This window comes from Simochromis diagramma, unplaced genomic scaffold (genome assembly GCF_900408965.1).
Source record: "Simochromis diagramma unplaced genomic scaffold, fSimDia1.1 OVJJ01000494.1, whole genome shotgun sequence".
Taxonomy (NCBI): Eukaryota; Metazoa; Chordata; class Actinopteri; order Cichliformes; family Cichlidae; genus Simochromis; species Simochromis diagramma.
This window is the reverse complement of record NW_024387311.1, coordinates 454,359-480,074: the sequence shown is the minus strand read 5'-3', so window position 1 is coordinate 480,074 and position 25,716 is coordinate 454,359. Positions and strand designations below refer to the sequence as shown.

The 25,716-nt window shown below is 45.0% G+C and overlaps 1 protein-coding gene across 4 annotated transcripts; it reads right to left on the bottom strand.

Moving 5' to 3' along the window:
• Positions 1 to 3,203: 3,203 nt before the first annotated feature.
• glyr1 (glyoxylate reductase 1 homolog (Arabidopsis)) lies at positions 3,204 to 22,939 on the bottom strand. Of its 4 annotated transcripts, XM_040005025.1 has the most exons (16): positions 22,821 to 22,939; positions 21,825 to 21,861; positions 21,665 to 21,744; positions 21,435 to 21,573; positions 15,613 to 15,723; positions 15,127 to 15,210; positions 10,367 to 10,420; positions 9,259 to 9,309; positions 9,013 to 9,086; positions 8,809 to 8,908; positions 8,546 to 8,656; positions 8,047 to 8,148; positions 7,749 to 7,911; positions 7,139 to 7,318; positions 5,713 to 5,837; positions 3,204 to 5,541 (listed from the first exon to the last, which is right to left on the bottom strand). In XM_040005025.1, the coding sequence occupies exons 1-16, from the start codon at positions 22,856 to 22,858 to the stop codon at positions 5,467 to 5,469; spliced, it is 1,524 nt and encodes a 507-aa protein (XP_039860959.1). In that variant the 5' UTR covers positions 22,859 to 22,939; the 3' UTR covers positions 3,204 to 5,466. The 4 variants fall into 4 exon arrangements, with proteins under 4 accessions (XP_039860959.1, XP_039860960.1, XP_039860961.1 ...); XM_040005026.1 differs by lacking the exon at positions 10,367 to 10,420 and having other exon boundaries at positions 22,821 to 22,938; XM_040005027.1 differs by lacking the exon at positions 15,127 to 15,210 and having other exon boundaries at positions 22,821 to 22,938.
• Positions 22,940 to 25,716: the final 2,777 nt, after the last annotated feature.

Below are 25,716 nucleotides of genomic sequence, written 5' to 3'. Positions count from 1 at the left end.
GTGGCAACAATTTGGAGTCAGCCTCCTTTGAACCTGTGGATAAATGAATCCAACATTCCATAATTTAACTCTGATCCTAGTGCCTTTCCAAGTGTGAGGTAAAAGCAGAAGCAGCCATGCATTTCCACACAGGATCTGGATTTGCAGCTGAGTGACAGAGGGTCAGTCTTTTGTCAGTTTTACTGCAAGAGAGTAATGAGTTTGATATGACAGCATCAATAACAATAGCAGGTTCAAAGATATTTAGCATTCACTGTGCCCACATCACATTGCACATTGTCGGGTGCAAAGTGAGCCGGGTGGCGGCCCTGGCGAAGCGATCCCCGGCTACCAAGACAGGCGATTGGGACGTGGAATGTCACCTCTCTGGTGGGGAAGGAGCCTGAGCTAGTGCGTGAGGTTGAGAGGTACCGGCTAGATATAGTCGGGCTCACCTCAACGCATGGCTTGGGCTCTGGAACCAGTCTCCTGGAGAGGGGCTGGACTCTGTCTCAGTCTGGAGTTGCCCCTGGTGAGAGGCGTCGGGCTGGGGTGGGTATCTTGGTATCCCCTCGGCTTGCTGCTGGTATGTTGGGGTTGCTCCCAGTGGACGAGAGGGTTTGTTCCCTTCGCCTTCGGGTCAGGGAACAGTACCTGACTGTCGTCTGTGCTTATGCGCCGAGTGGCAGTTCAGAGTACCCAGCCTTCTTAGAGTCCCTGGGTGGGGCACTGGAGGGTGCTCCCCCTGGGGAATGTGTTGTCCTACTGGGAGACTTCAACGCTCACGTGGGCAACGACAGTGAGACCTGGAAGGGTGTGATTGGGAGGAACAGCCTCCCGGATCTGAATGCGAGCGGTGTTTTGTTATTGGACTTCTGTGCAAACCACAGTTTGGCCATAACGAACACCATGTTCGAACATAAGAGTGTCCATAAGTGCACGTGGCACCAGGACGCTCTAGTCCACAGGTCGATGATCGATTTTGGAATCGTATCACCAGACCTGAGGCCATATGTTTTGGACACTCGGGTAAAGAGAGGGGCTGAGCTGTCAACTGATCACCATCTGGTGGTGAGTGGGATCAGGTGACGGGGAATGTCTAGCAGAGGCCCTGGTCCGCGAGATCTTCAACACACATCTCCGGCAGAGCTTCAACAGCATTCCGAGGGAGACTGGGGACATTGAGTCCGAATGGACCATGTTCAGCACCTCCATTGCCGAAAGAAGAAGGAGTCCTAACGGGCTTGGTTAGTCTGTGGGACTCCGGAGGCAGCTGATAGGTACCGACAGGCCAAGCGGAATGCGAAAAACTCGGGTGTGGGAGGAATTCGGAGAGGCCATGGAAAAAGACTTTCAGACTGCCTCGAAGAGATTCTGGCAAACTGTCAGGCGACTGTGGAGGGGAAAGCAGTGTTCTACCTGCACTGTGTATAGTGCGGGTGGAGTGCTGCTGACTTCGACTCAGAAAATCGTCGGACGGTGGAAGGAATACTAAGAGGATCTCATCAATCCCACTGGCACGTCTTCCGTGGCGGAAGCAGAGTCTGGGGACGAAGGGGATGACCCGCCAATCTCTGGGGGTGAGGTCACTGAGGCAGTTAAACAGCTCCCTTCGTGGAACACTGGACCAGCTCTTTATCCTCTCGAGGATACTCGAGGGTGCATGGGAGTTTGCCCATCCAGTCTACATGTGCTTTGTGGACTTGGAGAAGGCATTCGACCGTGTCCCTTGGGAGGGGGGGTCTTGTGGGGGGTGCTCCGTGTGGGTGATGGGCTCCGCCAGGGCTGCCCCTTTGTCACCAATTCTGTTCATAATTTTTATGGACAGAATTTCTAGGCGTAGCCAAGTGGCGGAGGGCTTTCACTTTGGTGGTCTCAGGATCTTATCTCTGCTTTTTGCAGATGATGTGGTTCCATTGGCTTCATCAGGTGATGGCCTCCAGCTTGCCTTGGAACGGTTTGCAGCCGAGTGTGAAGCAGTGGGAATGAGAATCAGCACCTCCAATCTGAGGCCATGGTCCTCAGCTGGAAAAGGGTGGAATGCCCACTCTGGGTTGGGGATGAGTTCCTGCCCCAAGTGGAGGAGTTTAAGTATCTCTGGGTCTTGTTCACAAGTGATGGGAGAAGGGAGCGGGAGATCGACAGACGGATTGGTGCTGCGGCTGCAGTGATGCAGACGCTGTACCGGTCTGTTGTGGTGAAGAGAGAGCTGAGTGTAAAAGTGAAGCTCTCAATTTACTGGTCAATCTACGCCCTTACCCTCACCTATGGCCACGAGCTGTGGGTAGTGACCGAAAGAACGAGATCGCGGATACAAGCGGCGGAAATGAGCTTGCTCCGAAGGGTGGCTGGCCTCTCCCTTAGAGATAGGGTGAGAAGTTCGGCCATTCGGGAGGGGCTCAGAGTAGAGCAGCTGCTGCTCCACATCGAAAGGAGCCAGTTGAGGTGGTTCGGGCATCTGGAGGAGGTGGCTGGCGAGCGGGAGGTCTGGGATTCTCTGCTTGGGCTGCTGCCCCTGCGACCCGGTCCCAGATAAGCAGAAGAAGATGGATGGATGTGCCCACATCAGTTACATTTAGCTCTGAAAGGACAAATTCATCCTCTGGTGGCTCAAAACCTGTTTGAGGCCTGATGAAGTGAAATGACCACAAAAATGTATTTTTAGAGTTTTAGATGATGTGTCAGAATTCAGTGGCTATTACAGAGGAACAGCTGTAGTTTTCATATTTATGAGGATTTGATGCTCTGAGGTGTTAGGCTAGCTGCTATACAGGATTTGCATACTGTGATTACTATAGTTAATTTTGATAAGATCGGGACTGGAGAAGAGTCTGAGATTCAGCAGTTCATACACAGAGTCCAACTGTTTCAACTAAGATGTTTTTGATGTTTTTAGGGCATCCAAGTCCCAACTGAAACCCCAGCACCTCTCAATACAAACCTAGTTTTAGGGGAATGAATCCCCAGTGGCTCAAGGTGCTCCTTTGGGCTGAGATCTGATGACTGGATGCCATGTGAGTACAGTGAACAGTGCCAGGTTCAACAAACCAGTGTGAGAGGACCTGTGTGACACGGTGTGTTACCCTACCATCCAGCGATGTCACACTGTGGTCATAACCATTAGCTGTGCTTTCTGGCCTCACAGACTGCTCAAAGCATATTCAAATGAACAGTGTGATATTACTAGCAGGAGATAAACAGTCAGTGCACACGTACACATCAGCAATTAGGAGTTTAGGATTTATTAAACAGCACAAAAGTCTTGATATTTTCACATGTACACAAAATCATAAATAGCCCCAAAGTTCCTCCCACCTTGCATCAATGGGATCCCAGTCATTATTCCATCACAATAAGCCAGATTATATAAGCCATATATTTATAAACCATTTACATTTGAACTGAGCAATCTACAGTATTAAGACACAGATGTTAGACATTCGCTCTGTAGAGTCAAAACCAAAAGTAGCTTCTTCATTAATCCTGATTACCGCAGATAGAAAAGGAACCCTACTTATCCTAATGTGCTATTTACATCTTCTAAAAACAGCTCTTTGAAGTCTAGAGCGTGTCTGACAAACCAAAATTAAAAACTTAACCTTGGCTAACAAAATGCTTCTCACAGATCGCTTGGTAACTACGTTTCGACAAACGTGTAGCCTCAGATGATAAAACCATGAACTGGTGGGTGATCGGCCCGTTTTGGTTTCTTCATGTCATACTGGATAAGATACAGTAGACCAACCTGGTGGTGCAGACGCACGTTTTCAAAAGCCATTTGGTTTCAATGTTCAATCTGAAAATAAAAATGACCCTCACATGTTTGTAGGCCTGCCGCAGCACTTCCTGACCATATGGGACAGAATAAACTTGGACTAACGACTTCAAACACGACGCCGCCGACACCCTAAAGTATCAGAATAATCCCCTTGGTTGACCGGTGGCCGAGCCCTGTCAGTCTGAGAAGATATGTCGCATCTTTGAGTTTGAAGCAGAGAAGAAGAAAACCTCACTACTGTGCCACATTTGTACTTGTATACGCTGTCTTACTGATAGCAGGTACGTTTGATGCTACATAGCAGAGGTCTTCATGGGTACCAATAAGACTAAAATCACTAAGCCCTGTGAGGACACCAGTGAGCTGGCTTCATATCATGTTGGGAAGTCAAAGCTTGGCCCATGGGGCCTGTGATGGATTCATACAGTGTTGGGCTGTGTTGTTCCCTCACCATCTCAGTAATTGTCTTTATCTGGGTGGCTGGAGCCTGTCAGGGCCAACACACACAGCCAATGCTGCAATCACAAAGATCTGAGTCCAAACATTAAATACATGAAACACTCAGTAACATATTGTAGATAAACTACTATAACTGAGACCTCCAACATCTCTTTGGGATTTCATTTTAATGATCATCTGTCACAAGCTGGGCCACAAACCTCACTGATCAGTTGTGTTGTGCCAGCCTGTGATGACCTTTACAGTCAAACCTCCGCCCACTTTGTTTGCTCGTAATTTTATTGAGGCCAGCCGATCAAATCAATATCAAGCATTGAGACTCAGACTGAGTGAACACAGTCATGTAACAAATAGTGTCTAAAACGACCTGTGTGTTGGTCTGCTTTGACTAAAGTCTACAGGGCCTAAGGTTTAAGTGTCACTCTGGCCTTAGCTTGGCTCTAACGCTAGCGCCTAACAACGATTCAACACTGAGCTGTCAGCTCAAACGGGATCGATCTAGGTTCATATATTTAAAGAGGAAAAACACAAAGTCTTCCAAGAGAAAGGCCGAAGCGTTTCAAAAGTGGAAATCTCAAACCATGAGGAGAAACATCTGCATTTTAAGGCCTCGGCACATCTGCAGCTTTGTCCTCCACTTGTTTCAAACAAAATCACACTAATGGAAAAGCCTAAATTCTGTGGTTACACACGGGAAGAAGCCAACTGCACAAAGAAGACCTTAAAAGAGGCATAAATAAATACGTGTATTGTCGAAGGACCCGAGGGGTTACAATATTAAGGCAATGCAGTGGCATGTTCTGTTGCTTACTCTCATGGATTTCTGGAGCAGAGTTCACACAGATAATTAAACAAAAGGGGAAAAACTCAAATATGTTAGGGTTCTGATTCCACATGGCAATTTGTTTAGCTTCACAGTAGCGCCCAGCATTACTCATACTGTTTTATAACAACGATGTCAGGAACGAGGCAAAGCGCCCCTCTGACAGCAAACTGCAGCAGTGCAGTAGTTCAGCCTCGTTCCTGGCACTCTTACAGCATAAAATTCCCACAGTACAGTCAGTGCAATGCTTAATGTTGCCTCTAAAACACGGAATTACAGTCCTGGAATTGCGGGCAGGTAACGCGGCTGGCACTGGGGTGAAAAATAAAATAAAAGTTTCAAATTAAAAACAAAAAACCTTTAATGACAAAGGGAGAAAAGGAGGGATCAAAGACTGTGTGGTCCACAGGCCAGGCCACACCTCGCTCTAGTGAATGTAGGCTCTGTAAACTGCTGAAATGTCATTGTCCGACTGGTCCAGTGCCTTGGCCCGCTTATAAACCTGCAAAACAGAAAACAACGGCTGGACAACGGAGACAAAACGTTTCTGCTGCCCCAAGGCTCATATGTTAGAGGACAAACAACGTGAGCAGGAAACACTTCATTTCTGAAAAGAAAAGTTTTACCACAAAGAATTACAGAAATTTAGAGGAGAAAGCTGTGAGAGCTGTACCTCGTTGGCAGCTGCAGCCATCGGGGTTGGATGGTTGGCCATGTCGCCCATGGAGATGGCTAGCCTTAGGTCCTTCTGAATGTGTTTCAAATAGTAGTCTGGTTTAAAGTTGCCCTGTAAAATATCTGGAAGGGGCAGGAAGACTGTCATTACAGGCTAGGTTACAGTAGGACCTCCTGATATTCATGGGACTTGTTTTTGTCCCAGTTAAGACTAAAAAAGAAGAAGACAAAATAAGCTGCAGTCTCGATTTGGCACGTTCCCCAATTCAACCACGGATCTTTGACTGTTAGGCGAATGACAACTAGGGCTGCCACAAACGGTTATTTTGATAGTCGACTAGTCACAGATTATTTTGGCGATTAGTCGATTAATCAGATCATCATCCATTGGACGTAAAACATACAGCTTATTGCACCAGCAGCATCTGCTCTTATATAACTATCATTAGCTTACAGCTTTAAGTGTTTAAGGTCTGTGCTAACTAAAAATAAAGACAAGATGATAGTTTATTGAATTTAAACGAAATCTGCAGATTGTTTCGGTGAAGTTTAATAAACTCCTTGCTATCTAAAATATAACAGGACACCGGAGTAAATTCTCCAGCATCTCACACTTCTGATAATCAGCTGTCTGCTTGACGTTTATTCAGCTGTGTAAAAACTATAACTTTGATCTCAGCCAAACCGATTTACTCAGGAACAAATAAAACACTACAAAAAGCGCCTTGAACCCCGGCTAGCTATCGAGCTGGTGGGTAACAGACGTCTCCAGAAACGTCGGAGCGCTTTTGAAAATATGCGGTGTCTTGATAAACTGAGCAGATATTTGAGGTTTACACAGCTACATTCTCCCTGAAAATATGTTAAACGTTTATTTTGTGACCCAGAAAGAATAATAAGAGTAATATTAAAACTAACTAGCTGCCGCCATTGTTGGGAACTGAGCTGGGCCGCGCTATGAATTCTGGGATAGGTTGGGCCACGAAGTATACACCAGACCCATCTTTCAAATCTGGGGACATGAAGGGCGCATTTGTCGGAGTCTTCAAATTTGGACAGTCTTCGTCGTGTCGCTGTAACGTAATCGGCCTACTAATGCGGGCACAGGAGGATGCAGTTCCTGAATTTGGACACAGCTACGATACAGGACACAGCTTCTTCTTCTTCGGGGTTTAACGGCAGCTGGCATCCTTGTACATGCAGTGCTGCCATCTTCTGTTTCAGTCCGTTATTACACTCTTAAATCCTGCTACTTATTCCTGCGGCTTTTGGGATCTTACAAAGCTTCAAATGACGCGTCGACTATTAAATCAGTCGTCGACAAGTTTGATAGTCGACGTAATCGTGACTAGTCGACTAATCATGGCAGCCCTAGTGATAACAAATCAAAGTGAGCAGTGACGTCACACTCTGTGTTGACTTACTCTGGCATTTCTGGTCCACAAAGGTGCTAGCCATCTGACCCTGGCACAGGATGTCCAGGAAGGTCTGCTGTGATTGGCCCGTGGCCTGTGCCAATGTTAGCCCCTCTGCAATAGTGGCCATGAAGCTGCCTTGAACCATGTTGAGGATTAGCATCATCCTTGCAGCATTCCCTGCCTCACCTTAAAAAAAAACACACACACACACACACAGTTGTAATCTGGCCCAAATCCTCTGTGCCATCAGTCTGCACTGGCTACAATGATTCACTACAATTTTTATTTACATAGCACCAAATCACAACAAGGTGCTAAAGGAAGGAAGGAAGAAACCTCCCACAGAAGCAGGCTGAGGGAGGGGCGATGGGTTGGGGTGAGGGGAGAGAGACGGGAGAGAGACACTGTGGAAGACAGCCACAGATTAATAACAAAGGAGCAGTTCTCATGTTTTCATCTTGTCGATATGGGCTGGTGCAGACTGATAGACAAAGGCACACAAATAACTCAAGTTCCTTTTGCTGCATGTGTGTCCCCTCGGATGTCTAAAGCCCAACACTTCATCCGTCTTCTGCGTGGGCCTTGCTGAGTGTACTGGACGCAGATCTTTCCGTACCCAGAAAAAACGAGGTCTTGCCCATGGCCTGGAAGCAGCTGCTGCAGTCCTCATAGACCGTCCTGTCGCCAGCTGCCAGGATGACCAGCATCCCGTCGTTGGACAGCTGCTGGCTTCCTGCCACCGGAGCTTCCAGGAAGCGGCCGCCCCGTGACGTGATCACCTGACATTCAAATACTGAATAAGAATTTATTGATACACTCAGCTGCTCCTACTGTAGGTATTTCTAACCGAGATGAAGGCAGCATGAGACAGAGTTTTAAAATCATTTTATTTACTGGATCATGCTGGTGTTTACCTGTGAGAGCTCTGTGATGGTCTCTGGATCGACTGTAGACATCTCTACGTAGCATTTGCCCGGTCTGATTCCTTGTAGCACTCCACTGGGTCCCAACACCAACTTCATAAAAGACAGAAATGTGAATATAGAGCTATGTGATTGATCTGCATTAGTGTCTTTGCCTCACACGATAACTGTTGGTGTGATTCAGAGTTGAATAAATATCAACGACCTGTTCAATGAACAACTTTGTCACATCCATCAAAGAGCCACGTTCACACCCATGTTCCTTACCGTGAAACGCCAGCTGGTGCCAGTGACTCAAAAAGTCAGAGCACCTTTCTGTTCATTTATAGCCCCGCCCACTTCACTCTTGACAATCCCCACCCACTCACTCTCTGTGCACTTGATGAATGCATGAAATCATGGATCCATTTGATTTTTCTTCACGTTTATTCTGTCGTTAGCTTGTTATTTGCAGACTGGTGTTGAACATGCCACGGTGCAGCGTACTCACGTCTCTGGCAGCCTTAGGGTCAGACACACAGGAGAAGGTGATGTCACACATGGAGGCCACTTCTGCAGGAGTGCGGCCTAACCGTGCCCCCTCCTGGATGAACAGGTCACACTGAAACATAGCAGGGAGGAATCAACAGCAAGCCACACCCCTTTCAACCAACCATGTCCACGTTGGGCGCTTTAATACTGCTGAACCTATAATCTGACTGAATGTGATCGTGTTAGAGACAGCAGCCACTGGCTGACCACGAGTGCGTTTACCTTTTCTGCAGTGCGGTTCCACACTGTCACGACATGACCCATTTTCAACAGGTTGGAAACAATGCCGCTACCCATCAGCCCCAGACCCAGGAAGCCTATTCTGAAGAGCAGAAGCCGAGAACATACAGACCAAAGCATGAAAACGAGCCCTGTGATCAATTTAGCAACAGTGTTGTGTAACCCTGTGACGAGGATGTGCCATACCGCTTATCTGTGGGTGTGATGCTGCCGTTGATCGCTGTGCTGTCTGCTGCTTGGATAGATGTTGACCCTGTGACCTGCACAATCAGAGGCAAATCTATAGAAATCACACTCACGGGAACTAAACAAATGAAAAAATAAATCACATGTCCTTTGCCTGGTATGCACTGTGCACACATGCAAGTCTCTGTTCCTGCCAATGAACAATCATTTCAAGCAAATCAAAGCAGCCTACATTATTGCTTTTACCTCTTCAATGATCTTCAGGCGTTTGCTAATGGGCTCCATTGACGAAGCTGGCTGTGGGCGCAGAGGTGACAAAGTAAAAACGATGCAACTTATATTTAAAACGAGTCGTTTTTAACGAGCTGTAATTCATACAACATGTTTTCATTTCAAACCAATCGATAATCAGTTAGTGCTAAAGCAGCAAAGTGGACAGACTGAGGAGATAATTTGCATCACATTCCTTACAGAACCGGGAATCATCATATGCCATCAAGTAACTGGTACATAACTGACAGTGTCACCAGCTGCCACTACAGCAAGCTTTATAAACACTTCATTTTTAATTCATCTAATTAACTGAATTATTAGAGGACCAACTTAGACATGAAAACGTGAGTGTAGAAGTGAAGTTTGTGTTGCAGACTAACTGGTGGTTGCTGCAATAAGAAACAATGTGTCAGTGAAACAAATCTTACACCAAATGTTCGTCAGGTTTGAAGTGTTGGAGATGTTAAAAACAACTCTTCTCCAGTGGAGATTATGTCCTACTAACATCTTAATGCCAACAACTGTGGTGTCCCAGCGAGTCACCATGGAGCCCCTGATCCAAAACTGACCTTCAAGCTAAACTCATGTTTGCTGTTGCACAAACTTTAAAGTCCAGATGAGACAAAGATCTAAGGCCTTCAAAATGAAGAACACGGTACCACCTGTCAAACACGGTGGAGGCAGCATCGACACTGGCACACTGCACAGAGTGAATGGAATGAAAAAACCTCAAAATTCTCCGACACGGTTGGGTTTTCCAACAGGACAATGATCCCAAACACACCACAAACTGGTTTTGAAAAGCAGCCTAATGTCCTTCCCAAAGGCCCGACCTCAGACCTATTAAACACTGGTCCATGCCAAGAAACCAAACCAACCAATTTAACCGAACTCCTGAGTGCTGATGGCTCCAGAGCATGCAACCAAGTGTTGGTGCAGGTGTGCGAATCAGAGAACATTCTAGATAAATGGAAACCATATTCCTGTTTGTTGTTGTAAAAAAACATTAGAAACTTAAATGAGCCGTCATTCATGCCTATGCGGAGTATATGGAAACCTCTGACCACATGTTCCTGCTTACCTTTTCAGACTGGCTGAGCAGAAAGTGGTGAAAATGTGGATCATCCTTCACAGGCTACAACACAGAGTGCAGTGGATGAGTGTTCATACAGACGTGCAGTGATCTGACAGGTTACAGTGTTAGAGCCACTCAATGTTCTAAAGCTCCTGCATTAAAAGCTAATGTTGGCAGCCTGTCTGCACTCTACAGTGTTTTAAAAGAAAACATTCGAGGTAAACATCAACACACAGCACATTAAGGCACGGTGGTGTTTGCATCATGCCATCTTCCCACAGCCACGCCTGTAATGATCTCACCTGCAGCCTCTCACACATGGACATTTTAGAGATACACTCTTGCAGAGCACCAGTTTTATGATTTTATGAATTTCGGGCTTAATTGGGGAAGCAGCAACGAGTCTTAAGCCACACCTTATTTCCTTCATTTTATCTTAGGAAAATGAGAAGTAGGTGTAACAGCTGTAAACAGACATGAAGTACAGTATGTAAGTTTGTACTACTCTAATGAGCCTGAAAGAGAATATTTGGTTCAATTCAATTTTATTTATACAGCATTAAATGACAACAACAACCGGCTCATGGTGCGTTATCCTGTAAGGTCGACCCTACAATAACACAGAACGCCAACGATGATGACCCCCTGTGAGCAAGCACTTTGGCGACAGTGGGAAGGAAAAACTCCCTTTTAACAGGAAGAAACCTCCATCCGTTTTTGTGCATGTGTATATAGTAGCAGCAGTAGTGCACGAGGTGCTTTATATTGTAAGGTAAAAACCCTAAAATGATACAAAGAAGACAGAGAAAAACCCAACAATCATATGACCCCCTATGAGCAGCACTTTGGCGACAGTGGGAAGGAAAAACTCCCTTTTAACAGGAAGAAACCTCCAGCAGAACCAGGCTCAGGGAGGGGCGGGGCCATCTGCTGTGATTGGTTGGGGTGAGAGAAGGAAGACAGGATAAAGACATGCTGTGGAAGAGAGACAGATTAATAACAGATATGATTCAATGCAGAGGTCTGTTAACACATAGTGAGTGAGAAAGGTGACTGGAAAGGAAAAACTCAATGCATCATGGGAATCCCCAGCAGCCTACGTCTATTGCAGCATAACTAAGGGAGGATTCAGGGTCACCTGGTCCAGCCCTAACTTTATGCTTTAGCAAAAAGGAAAGTTTGAAGCCTAATCTTGAAAGTAGAGATAGTGTCTGTCTCCTGAATCCAAACTGGAAGCTGGTTCCACAGAAGAGGGGCCTGAAAACTGAAGGCTCTGCCTCCCATTCTACTTTTAAATACTCTAGGAACAACAAGTAGGCCTGCAGAGCGAGAGCGAAGTGCTCTAATAGGGTGATATGGTACTACAAGGTCATTAAGATAAGATGGGGCCTGATTATTTAAGACCTTGTATGTGAGGAGCAGGATTTTGAATTCTGGATTTAACAGGAAGCCAAAACAGGAGAACTCTGCTCTCTCTTTCTAGTCCCTGTCAGGACTCTTGCTGCAGGATTAGCTGAAGGATTTTCAGGGAGTTTTTAGGACTTCCTGATAATAATGAATTACAGTCGTCCAGCCTGGAAGTAATAAATGCATGAACTAGTTTTTCAGCGTCACTCTGAGACAGGATATTTCTAACTTTAGAGATGTTGCACAAATGGAAGAAAGCAGTCTTACATATTTGTTTAATATGTGCATTGAAGGACATGTCCTGGTCAAAAATGACTCCAAGGTTCCTCACAGTGTTACTGGAGGCCAAGGTAATGCCATCCAGAGTAAGCCATATTCATAGATGTCACAGATGTCTCCAGAAGTTGATTCTGTTCATGTGGACGTAGCGTTTTGTGGGAGAAACATTTCGTCACTCATCCAAGTGACTTCTTCAGTCGCAGCTTTATAAGATTTGGGGAAACCTGCAGTCAGCTGCGACTGAAGAAGTCACTTGGATGAGTGACGAAATGTTTCTCCCACAAAACGCTACGTCCACATGAACAGAATCAACTTCTGGAGACATCTGTGGAATGATTATTGGTAATTTTTTCTCTAATGATTAAAATGTTATTTGTGAAGAAGTTCATGAAGTCATTACTAGTTAACGTTAAAGGGATGTTTGGCTCAACAGAGCTCTGACTGTTTGTCAGCCTGGCTACAGAGCTGAAGAGAAACCTGGGGTTGTTCTTATTTTCTTCAATCAGTGATGAATAGTGAGATGCTAAAGACTAAACACACCATTCCAACATGCTCCAAGTTTTCAGTCAACAGCTCTTTGGGAATTATTTAGTTGAGCACAAATTCTACTTTTTCACAGATTCGATTAAATTGAATAAAGAACAAATGCTGAGTCTTTGTTACCAACAACCTGTCACAAAGTTTCAGAAGATACAAATTCATTATTTATACTAATGCTAAGTGGCCTGCTGAGTCAAAAAGCAGCCAATGTCCCAAGAACAAGTGGGAAAGAATTCCAGAAAGCTGGAAAACTATTACTATGGACTACTTACAAACAGAAGAAGAAAGAAAATAAAATGAAAATACTGGCAGCAGCCAATGGTAGCCCTCAGCATCTCAGTAGATGTAACTGTTTTATGAAAATCCTACGTTGCTTCATTTCCATGTTATCACATTCACAACCCTGGGAGTCGCCGTTGCACAACCGACAGGGTGACAACAAAACCTTATCAGCCAGCCGAGGGGCGAACAGCTCTGAAAAGGCTCCTCAGTAGTAAAATCTAAAGAAATAAAGGGTGGCTCCAGACTTTTGCACAGTGCTGTAATTGTTATTATGGAGGCAGCCGTCAGCGGATCTGTGATGCAAACATATACGTGGCCTTGGTTTTTAAGGTGGCCTTGGTTTTTAAGGTGGCCTTGGTTTTTAAGGTGGCCCTGGTTTTTAAGGTGGCCCTGGTTTTTAAGGTGGCCCTTGGTACGGCTTGTTAAAGGGGTAAAAAGAAAACACGATCTGAAATGAATAGAAATATAAGATTCAGATCTGTAACAAGTGCTGCATGCTGCATGCAGCTAGCTGGCGCTCATAACTTTGGTTAATTACGAGAGGACGATGCAACTCTTCTGCCTGTGAACGTTAGCATACTGGAGTTACAAAGCAGGACAATGTTAACATGGAAATGTGTGTTAGTTTGTACCACAAAGTGCAGATTGAACTCTGATACTTCTATTAAAATGAGGTGACCCCACAAGTTCACTGTCCTTCTCTATGCAAGTAGAAACCAGTGACGAGGCCCCAGTTACAGACTGGTTCACGGCTCCATTTTAGCCAAAAACTTATTGAACAAGCTTTACATGACTAAAGGAACGTGCAGTTATTTCTGCCTAACACGATGGACAAAGACGAAAGAGGAAATGGATGTTTTGCATAGACCGGAAACTAAAACAAGGAAGCGTGATGAAGCAGCCTGAGGAGCCGCTGGCTCTCACTGCACTCACACGAGGGCTTGAACTGCTTCCTGGGACAATAATTAGCTATAACGTGCAGTAGCAGGCTGACGTTTGGACACCTTCACCCACCCAAATGTTTACTGACAAATAAAAACTGTTACTGTCTGCATTGTTTTGGTGGGTGAGCCGTTTGCATACGTACACATACAAACCTGTCAAAGGGCATTTCATTCAGCGCGGTCACATCCCGTAACCAAGGACCAGCTCGGTCCTCGTGACACCTCCGAGGCTGCCTGCTTCCTAACCTGTCAGTGAGGGTCAGGAAGCAGGCAGCCAACTAAACTAAAACTACGGAGGGTTTAAAAACAAAACATCGATTTTCCGTTTCAAATCGAGTTTAGCTTGAATAAAGCCACATCGATTCATTCAATCCTAAATCCATTTTTAAACATAAATGTATTTTGCCAGAAACTCGGATTAAAGCTCACGAAACTATTTCACCGCCACCAAACAGCTAAAGCAGTAAATGAGAGCAGGAAGACGGATTGTGCACAAAGATGTAAACACGGAGCGTGGATGGAGCCCCCGACAGCACGTATGCAGACACGTCGCTGCTGAACGCCGACACCTCACAGACTCTGATGCTGCAGGTTTCATCACTCGGACCAAAATTCACTGAACCAGCAGCAAAAGAAGATCAAACTACATGTTTGATCAACATCGTCATTAATTCACTCGGACTTTGGCTGTTTAGCTTCCACCACAATAAGATCTCACTTCCTGCACAGCTCTGTCTCTCTGTGTACTTCAGGAACAGCTTCCAGTCTCAGATCTCTGTTTTCTGCATTATTTGTACAGCGCAACTTCAAAAACGACTTTGCTGTTCAATACTGAAGAAATGTCAACTTTTACAAAACTCTCAGCTGTGTCTCTAATCAAACCTCTGTGACTTCAGCAGCATCAGGTCATGTTCAGATGCTGATTCGTGGTTTTCTTCAGTTTTTGTTCTACTGCAGAATATTTTTAAGGCTGCTGTAAAAAGTCGGGCCAGGAAAATCTGCTTCATGTTTTTCTGTTTTATGCTCACTTACTTTGACACAAAGGCCTCTGCTGTGGTGTCAGTGCTGATAAATGATCTGAATTATAATATTTCTCAGTCAAAACTCCCAGCCCTAATCAAAGCTCCATGTGGCACTGAGCCCTGCACGCAGGGTTACTGACCATTTCAAGATCACAGCAAACAATCTGAGCAGTCACAGAGAGCACCAAACAAGTCAGAAGGGAAAGGTCTGCAGTTGCTGGTGAATTAAAGCCAAAGATTAAGGTCAGGTAGAAGTCAAGACAAGGCTTGGTGGGAGGGGGCGTTCACCTACGCTGCTTTCCCATTTGAATCCTGAGCCCGGTCCAGCCCCCAGCCTCTCAATAGTGGATGGCTCGGGGTCAGAGTCAGCTAAGTCCTTAAGGAGGAAAAAAGACACATATTCACCTTTAAATCAGTGAGAAATCTGCAGAGGTCAGCGTCTGCTGCAGGGGGCGCTGTCTCTATCATGTGCAGGACACTGGACTGGATTATTTTTACTTTGTTTGTTTAAACCATCACACATTCTTAACAGGAAACAGATGAATTGTGAACAGCAATGGAAGCTGGATGTGGTTCACTTTGACTCACTAGTCCTCCACACTCTGTTTCTGTTGCTACAAAATGTAACTCAGGTGTTGTTTTATAATAATATTGCAGCAAACAGTCCAAGCAGGTTTGATTCTGATATTTTAGACAAGCACTGACAGGAAGGGAACCGTTTTTAACCTTTACAATAAAATACAGTCATCTTCACAGTGGTGTTAGCGTCTGAACTGACCTTCTCAGAGGGGTCCTTTAGGGCACTGAGGTCCTCATCATCCTCATCCAGAATTTTTAGTGGCTTGTTGGGCGTCTTCTTTCCTTTTGAGTCTCCTTTTCCATCTGAGTTCTTTCAAAAACACACACAGTGTCACTGAGCTGCCAAACTGAACGTGTTTATTCACATGTCGTGAGAAAAGTCTCAGTGATGAGACGTGTTTATGTTTATGGAGAGAAATCTGCCTGAAAATAGTAGCAAACAGGGCTGCAGCCGTTCATCCAGTAATTCTGTAAATGAAAAATTCAACTCGATGCTTCGTTTAACACGCGGCTCTCACCACTGTCACCATGGAAACGTGAGTGCACATTTGCCACGACAAACAGACGTGCAGTGGAAACATAGTTGGTAGCAGCAAACCAATACAGAGTGACAACAACGAGCCCACGCAGACCCAACAGCAGCAGTGATGGTGACACTGGGACAGTTCAACGCAAAGAGGCGGAGCCAAAAAAAAATGTTTTCTCCAAAACAGCCGGAAAAAGCAAGCGCGAGTCCTTCATCCCAACAGCTGATCAACAAACTCCGACGTGAGGAAAAGCAACCTCTGTAGCTGCTCCGTGTTTCAGACTCAACGAGAAATAATATCAAATGCTGAGTTCGTTAAATTAGATTCTGATTTTTCACAAGCCAATAAAATGTACCAGTAAAACTCTGAGCCACTGAATTAACACAAGCACAGGCTGGCTTCTTCACTGCAGCCACCGTGTTAGAGGCTTACACACAAACTCAAACATGAACAACTTTACTAGCACAAAGAACCCATCCATTTATTTTCACTTAAACAAGCAGCTGTTTTTATGTGCATTAAAGCTATATAAAAATATAACAGTGCAAATGCAAATTCCTTGCTGAAAGTTTAACCAAAAGGCATTTCCAGTAGAAATGGGCTGACATATCCTGAGCATAACCATGTATAATATCCACTGAAGTTAAAAAGAGGTGCTTTGCAACATTAAACTGCAGTGTGCCAAATAAAAAAGTCAAATACATATTTCTCGGACCATAAGGTGCACGGGAATATAAGACACATTAAGCGAAACAAAGCAGTCAGATAAATCAAACTTTATTCAGCTCATTCTTCTTTCTTCCTCCACTTCTGTACCATCGATTCATTAATGCTGTATTCTATCACAGCTGCTCTATTCCCATGTTGTTGCAGTATATGAATGACTAACCTCGTATTGTGGATGGATTATCTCAGTTGTTCTCCTGACTGAAGTTTGGTCCGTTTACAGCATCCTGCCATGCGATTGCATTTGTCTCTAACCATGAGGAACCTTCACGTTAACTTTTATAAGTGGAAAAGTGTTAGTGTTCATCCTGCAGCTTCACTGTTTATGTTATGCTAACATAGCTGTGTCGCTAGCGATCATGTAGCACATCATTAAATACCAGCTAGCCCAACTTCAGTAACTCTACAAACGTCACTGCTGTTTAGTTTCCTGTCTCCATTTATGTTGGAAGTGATAGCAGAGCTGTACGTTTGAATTTTTTAGAAATCTCTCAGTCAAACATGCTATATCATGCTTAGGTAACTAGCGAAACGAGCAAGCTAACTTCCGCTAACTTCTAACTCCGTTAAATGTAATAAATTCTGTTTTCATGGATGCCTGGATGTTAAACTTCATAGTTACACCTGGTAAAGCAGCAACGCTGATCGTTTTATTAAAGATGAAAGAATTTAGACCGTTTTTAACTCTCAGTGATGCTGTGTGTTCGTTTGAGTTTGGGACCTGAAGGGGATGGAGTTTAGGACCCAGATTACTCCCAGATTTACGAGCACCTTAGTGCGACAAATACGGCAATAACGACGGCCCGCCTGCATGTTCTACAAAAAACTGTGCTTTGTTGTGTATCTGCCGGACAAACACCAAACCAGTTCCAAGTGGCACCATTTTTACAAACCAATTCTGGTTCATCCGTTTCACTCAATCCGCCATGCTTTTTCGGCCATGTGCGTATGAAAACAAAGGCACTGCGCATGCGCGTTTTACCCAAATTCTATCGCGATATTTCATTTTCTCATCGTTGCCTAACATTGTACCGGTATTACCGTAAACGGTATAATATGGCTCAGCCCTAGTGACAATTAAAGGATTCTTCTACTTGATTTATCGATGGAACCGAGGACAGATTACTCGATTACTAAAAGCTTCGATAGCTGCAGCCCCAACCTAATCCACCACGAACCCCCCTCTGCACCACACCACGAGGATCCATGTGCTGTGTGGAAGCTCAGCTCCAAACTGTATCTACCAGTAAAACTATTACTACACAAAGGCGTACACACTGATCACTTCTTCAGTTCAGGTCCGGACAGTTTCCTCATTCAAAACTCTCTCTGTGCGTACAAATGTCTGCCACATGCAACATTTCTCCGTGCACCAACTGCCTGTTATGCACAGATCACATGGCAGCGTGGGGAGACAGATTTCATGCTGCCAGCTTTACACACATCCACAAATGTAAGCTGCATTCAAGATCCAGTGTAAAACTGGGACATCTGGGCTTCTTCTAAACGAACAGAACGACCAAAGGACAGATTTATGGTTACAGACACCACACAGTACCCTGTGAAGGTTAGCTTATGGTTTAAATAAGCTGCTGCTACACGCTAACATGTTCAGGGTTAGTCATTAAGCTAATATTAGTGTTAGCCTGCTGTTATTAGATAACAGTAAGATTCGAATCAAACATCTTTTACAGTGTCTGTAACTGGTAACAAGCACAACAACAACAACGAGGTCCACCTTTTTTGTGGAATCCATGTCACATATCAATTTCACCACGGGACGCTCGGCCACGTTGCTATGACGACAACCACGCACGTTAGTAGAACCAGATTGTAACGGAAAACCAGTCGATCCGAGTCGAGTCACGGCGATCTGTGGTGAATCGATCCAAATAGGAACTTAAAAGCTTTAGAAGAAGCCCAGAACTGGGACGAGAACACAGCTTACATTTGTGGATCTGTGTGAAGCTGGCAGCATGAAATTTGTCTCAGAATCCGACGCAGGCATGTGATCTGTGCGGATCAGCCGACTGGTGCACTCATATTTTAGGGTTTGTAAGTGATGGAGAGGAACGTTGCAAGCAGTAGACAGCTGGATGCAGAGAAAGACAAACGCATCCCATTTGTGAAGCTGAACTTCCTAAACTGTGTGTAAATGATCAGCATATCCGGTTGTTCAGGGATGACACGACGAATCCTACTTCCGGGCCTAAAGTAGTCTGCGTTTAATATGGCTTTTGTGTTGTTAACATGTTTAATGTTTTGTATTTTCTTCTATTTGATCTCAAAAAGCTCCTAAAACAGTCAGTGATCCCTGTTGACCTCCCTCGGCTTTTATTACCGCTAATCATTTATTTAAGCTCAGTTTTTAAAACCTTAGGATGTAACTGCAGCCCAGCCCATGCAGCAGTATATGAATGACTAACCTCGTATTGTGGATGGATTATCTCAGTTGTTCTCCTGGCTGAAGTTTGGTCCTTTTACAGCATCCTGCCATGTGATTACATTTGTTCCTGACCACCGAGAACACTCACGTTAACTTTTATCGAGTGGAAAAAAAGTTAGCTTGTTTATATTATGCTAACATAGCTGTGTCGCTAGCGGTCACGTAGCACATCATTATATACCAGCTAGCCCAACTTCAGTAACCCTACAAACGTCACTGCTGTTTAGTTTTCTGTCTTCATTTATGCTGGAAGTGATAACAGAGCTGTACGTTTGAATTTGTTTCCAAAACCCCGCAGTCAGGACATGCTATATTGTATTTAGATAGAAGCTAGCGAGCTAACTCCCTGCTAACTTCTAACTCCGTTAAATGTCATAAATTCCGTTTTCATGGATGCCTGGATGTTAAACTCAATTGTTACACCTGGTAGAGCAGAACGCTGATCATTTTATTAAAGATGAAAGACTTTAGACAGTTTTTCAACTCTCAGTAATGCCATAGTGATCGTTTGATATATGGACCTGCAGCAGAGTTTAGGCCCAGACATGGCTAGTGACGTCAGACTTAACGACCGGATAGTTTTACGTGTGGTCAGATGGCTTCATATTTGTGTGTGGATTGAAGCATGTGCTCAAAGGTTACACACAACTCACTGCACGTGGCTCGTGCTGTAACCACTGAGGCTCATTTTTCTCCATACGTGCTCCATGTTGGTATTTGTTACACTGAAGAAGGAAATGATGAGAACAGTGTGCAGTACGTTCTGCAGCACTATGATCTATGAGGCACCAACCTCTGCTCCATTTACACATCCATGACCCATGAGATACATCTACACTCAGCAGCTATGCAGAGGGAGCATGTGACATTGCACACTCCACAGTAGCACCCCTGCTACATGGCAGCCTAATGCTTTATTGTTATTACCAGCAACATTAATCGCATGTCACCGAATAAAACATTAGCAACCTGACAACAACATTTCAGCTGTAGACAGAAGAGCAGCAGACCTGCTGTTCAGCGCATCGGGCATTTACAAGCCACCCCAGCCCAAACGTCATCCACCGACCCTCACATCTCATGTGATGAAGGTGATGTAGAGACTAGTCTTTGCTCACAAAGACACAAAAACAAATGTCAGAGGAAATGATGTAATCATACATAACACACAGAGTGCACTCCCATCTCCATGGTGATGATCACCTTTGATTTCTCAGCGGAGAAGCTACAGTCCTACATCCTGTGGATTACTGACAGCTGTTCATCGTGCACACCTCAGACTCTCAGTACAGCTCTGGGTCACGCCACCTACAGACACTGTGACAAAGCTGCAGTGGTTGGATGTACTAGTGCTGGACTACGGGAGGAATCTCCTTCTGGATGTGAATAAGACAAAAGAGATGCTGACTGACTTCAAAAGGAAGAGGAAGGATACACCACCTGTGGGATGTTGATGTGGTGGAGAAGTCCAAGAACCTGGGCATCCACATCATCAACAGACCAACACAGAGGCTGCATGCGAAGAGGACGAGTAACTCCCATACAAGCAAACAGTCAGAGCTGTTGAGACGGTGAGCTCAGGGCAAGTAAAAGAAAATATGTCTGTAGCATCTTTCCTGTATCACCGGTAAAACCTTCTCTTGGAAAAAGCTAGCAGGAATCCCAAAGAACTGCTCGAGCCAGTCGACGTGATGCGCAACACGGTTCGCGAGGGTGAGAACGGCAGGTACACTGGATATCCAGAGGAGCATCGTTTCTAACAGACTGATTCATCTCCATAAACCTGGGTAAGGAGGAGGCGGGACCAGGACCAGCGATGCGTTCACTGTCCTGTGCGACCACTGCATTCTGTAGCTACAGGTTTATGCTCTGTAAACAGCAACCTGCAGGGCAGCAGGCTGCACTGAACTCCTGCAGCTCCTGTTGTTTTAGTGTGATTACTAGGCCCCATCGTCATCATCAGCATGTGAAGATTTCCACATACAAACTCAGTTTTATAAAAAGCACGCAGCACCACAGCTGTGGGTCCTGGGCTCTGTGGGGACGTGGCCACAGACTTTGTGTCACTTCTCTGACCATTAACAGCACACGAGTCCCTTTTAATGTTCTTGATTAAGAAAAAGAAATAAAACAAAGAAAACACACTTGTTTGTGACAGTCTATGTGAATAAAGACACTGAGCAAAAGGCTCAGCATTAATTAGGCAAATTACTGTGGTGCTGCTTGCTATGAACTTAAAACCTCCAGTCATCACGTACAGGGTTACATCTAAGCAGACTGTGATTTTTCTGCATCTTCTCGGTGTTAGGTGTCGTGGTTCACCTGTTCTTTCCCCTTTGCTTTCTTTAAGAAGTCCTCCACTGCATCAACAGCTTGCTGGAAGCGCTTTCCTTTATTTATCTTGATCATCTCTTCTTTGTGGGCATGGTACGGCTTCAGCTGTTCTACTTTGATCCAGGCACTGGAGACACACAGACACACAACTCTCCCGTATCAGCTGGAGAAGGCACAGCATGCTTGGCCAGAACAGGAAGCTGATGATCCATACTTACTGGTCCTCTGTTCCAAAGAACTTCACAAAGTGGCATTTCTTGCCCCTGGGCTTTTTCAGGTCCTTGGGGGGGCTCACTATCTGAAACGAGAGTGTTTTGGTGTAACGTTACCGTCATTTTCTTAATTTAACAGAGGCATGGACAAGCTGTGGCTCCTTACCTTTCCTGGCCATGGTGGGTAACGACCGAGCTTCCCCCTGAAATAAGACCACACAGTCAGCACCGAGCCCGCGATCTTCACAGTTCACTGTACTCTCTCTGCTCAGCAGTCCCACAATGAGCTGGTGGCTTTGGCAACGCGATACATCAGCTAACATTATCAGTGAAAGTCAGACTCTACATGAACTGTCAGATAAAGAGAAACTGGGCCAAGCGCGGATCACTCCCAGGTCTGTGTGGCATCAGCTGCCCGCCTCAAACCCCCGCGGTGTTGATTCGGTACTAAAGTATTGAGCCAGCAGTCTGAGCGCTAACAGCAGGATTCGCAGACAGACTGATCAGTACCCGTGCTCAGCTCGCGGCGCTCGGTGGGATTTGTCGCCGTGCCTCCGCACACTGCCCTCGCCTTCTCAGCACTTGTTCGGCCCGGTTTCACTCAGCTTGCTAACTGCGTCGTCTGCCACCCTTCCCGCGGTGCCTTTGTAACGGTCTCAACAAACAAATGCGCAAATGTGTGGAAATCAAGCCTTTACGAAAAACTTGCAAATGTGCCCGCCCGCAGTAACACGGAAGCCGAGCGCAGACATCCGCTCAGGCTCCGCTGCTAGCAAAGATCGTCGCAGACCACAACATTTCCACGAGCCGAGGCACTGAGCCCGTGTAACGTAGGTCTGCACGCACACACACACACACGACGGCGAATAAAACGATCTTCAAAGACAAGTTTGCATGGAGAAAAACAGCTGCCTAGTTTGGGTCTAAACCGTTACTGTAGCTTGTTTGCTAGCCAGCAGCTAGCGTCGGCTGCTGGCTGAGTCAGCTCGGTTAGCGATTTGTTTGGGTCGGCTATCCACTAACCCAGCACGGGAAACACTTGCAAGGATTACACCTGGTTTACGGCACGGAGAAACATCACTGCCACACGTCCTAATGCAGCGCTGCTCTATGGCCCGCAGACAGGAACCGGAGCACTCAACCTTGTCTAAAGGTTACTCACCACACTAGATCCCCGATCCTCAGATGCACCGTCGCCATCTTACAACTTTAATAAAACGTCGCACTGAATGAGAGGAAAAGACAACACACACCCACTAATCACATGTGAGGCCAGCCCCACCCCTTTCTCGTACGTCACATCCGTCGCTCTGTTGTTTACTACACATTTCAAGCAGCAGCAACAGCAGCGTGCACAATATCTACAGCATATCTTTCATACATAACGATATAAACCCACAGTAAGAAATGACTCAGCCACGGGGAGCCACACGCTGGTCCCAGGCCGGCAGAAACGGGGAAGGTTACATCGGGAAGGGGATCCGCCACAAAGCCTTGGCCGAATCAAACTGCCATTATTACAAAAATGCGCTTTCCACATAGGGTCGGCCAACTCTGCTGCTGCCTGAAGACACACAAGAAGGAGGGAGGGTGTGAGAGAGGCGCTGGGTGTGAGTGTGTGGAGGGAGAGCAGGTGGAAAGGAAGCGAGGGCAGGAGCACTGCAGGTGGATTCAAGTTGTTCTACACAGGTGTGCCCTGACAGTAAATGGGAGTGCTTCTACGTTATGTGAGCACTCAAAACACTTTACACCAGGGGCGATTTTAGCCCATTTTTGGGGGGTGCTTCAGCAAAATGAATCAAAGCACCCCCAAAGATTTCTTACTTTTTTTTTGACAATATTTGCTGTTTGTGTGACACACTACTAAAAATATAAAAAACATAAAGTACTTGGTTGAGACATAACATTTTAACAACAAAAGTATACATACCCCCCACCCCCTCCCAAAATGGTTTGTTCCGGCTCTCCCCTGCTCTGACTCTGGCGCTCTTTCTGCCAGAGCGATGGTGGCTGAGACGCAGCGGAGCGGAGGTGGAAGTGCCTGGCTTAAAACAGGACATATTAGCTGCATTTAACCTTCAGTTACTCTTTATATAGTTGGTAGGAGTCAGGCCATGTTTCTTTTTAGCTGAAAAACATTACACCAGGTAACCTGCAGTGTTGAAACGTGTTTCCCGACGATGTTTGCTACTCTACAATCTGTCCTGCTCTGTAGTAAAATCAGCGACATCTGACCGTCCTGTTGCTCCCATTGAAATGTATACAGCCTATTTAAAATCTAAAACTTAAAATTGTCTGTAGCCTGCTGTTGTTACCACCGTCCTGTTTGAAATGGAGTGAGAGAAGCTGCTTATTTTGTCATATGTGCCAAGATTAAACCCAGGAGCAACATTCAGGTAAAAGTGTAAGATCAAAGGATCCGTCAATAAAGGATAATGTTGGATCAGTGCTTCAATATTTATATCTTTTATTAGATGTTCATGTGGTTTGGTTATTTGCCTTTTGGTTGAAAGTACACTGAGAGAGGACTTTTTTTTATTATTGATCTTAATATTTTTTTCATATTAATGTAATTTTTTAATCTAATTGAATACAATCTATTTGTGTATGATTATCAGTCCAAAGAGGGAGAGAGGAAAGAGGGGAACGTGAGGAGAAAGTGCAAGGTCAGGAAGAACCAGATAAGGAAACAGAGAGGGAGCAGTGACAGGCACAACAGAAACTGTTAAACTGCTTGAGAGAGTTGACCACCAAAAGTATTTTCCAACTTCAAGGTGAGGCGACACAGGTTAAAATGAAAGGAATAAATCTGCAGAGCCATAGTAGTATCTGCAGTAAAGATACTTTCATACATTGTACCATAGGCAAAGTTGCCTCCAATTTTATAATTATTTTTTTTTTTTATCAATAATTTGTACATTTCAAGGACTCTATTTTTGGAGTCTATTTTCATGTATTTGTATTACACACACACACACACACACACACACACCTTAAAAGTGAATCTCTGTCCAAAAAATGCACTCTGTTTACTTAATACTCACTATGATCCCCATTCATCATTTTCCCCCAGTAAAGTAATTAAGTTTAGGATGTGTGTTTTTTTTATTTTTATTCTAATCCATTTTTCTTTTGCAGCATTTAAATAACCTTTATCTGATTTGATGGTTTTGTTACAGACTGTTGCAGTGTTTTGCTTTTCTTTCACAAATGTGGGGATTAAAGTGTGTTTAAATGTACAAAGCAGTGATGTCATGTTTTGTGGTGAGGACCCAGGCACAGAGAGACTTGATGAATTTAAGACTCTTATGATTTAATAAAGAAATTTGCAGACTTGCACAGAGATGGTAAAATTATGATGACTGATAATGGAGACGAGGACAACAGACGACGAGGACAGGGAGGAACAGGTTTAAATGCACCAAGGAGACAGTCAGAGGGAACTCGGGACAACTGGAGACATTTAAGGATGCAGGGACTGACAGAGACAGGGAAGTAGTCTCATCGTGACGAGTAAAGTTGATCTTGCCTGGCTGAGCAGCTCTCTGGGTGCTCAGCACCCCCAAAGCTCTGATCCTAGAATCGCCCCTGCTTTACACAACATGTCTTATTCATCATTCAAGGACATCTTTCTGTCTAACATTCACACATTCATACTCCGATGAACGTATCAGGAGCGACTCCGAATTCCGTATCTTGCCCAAGAATCTTTGACATGCTGAGCTTGTTTTACCGTTTCTCATTTTTGAGTCACCAGTAATGAGAGCTGTCACCTGTCATGTGTGAAATCTTATGGGCTCTGAGGTGGTACCGGGGACTTTCCTCGGGACCTGTGGCTTCTGGACCTAGCACCTCAAACCTGTTAGACACAGTAATGAGTGCCGCAGGACTGTCTTCCTTCTTTGCACTCCCCTTGGATAACTGTGCAGGGTGCAGAAGGAGCCTGCATAGTAAGAACAACCCTAGGTTTCTCTTCAGCACTGTAGACAGGCTGACAGAAAGTTAGAGCTCTGTTGAGCCAACCATCCCTTTAACCTTAACTAGTAACGATTCCCTTC

Bases quoted from the DNA above. Each gene is read 5' to 3' on its own strand.
- glyr1 (XM_040005025.1), bottom strand. From the start codon at position 22,858: ATGGCGACGGTGCATCTGAGGATCGGGGATCTAGTGTG. The intron at 7,912-8,046 runs GTAAACACCAGC...TTTGAATGTCAG, and splicing joins CCATCACAGAGCTCTCACAG to GTGATCACGTCACGGGGCGG. The intron at 5,838-7,138 runs GTAAGTCAACAC...TGCCCCTTCCAG, and splicing joins TGTGGACCAGAAATGCCAGA to ATATTTTACAGGGCAACTTT.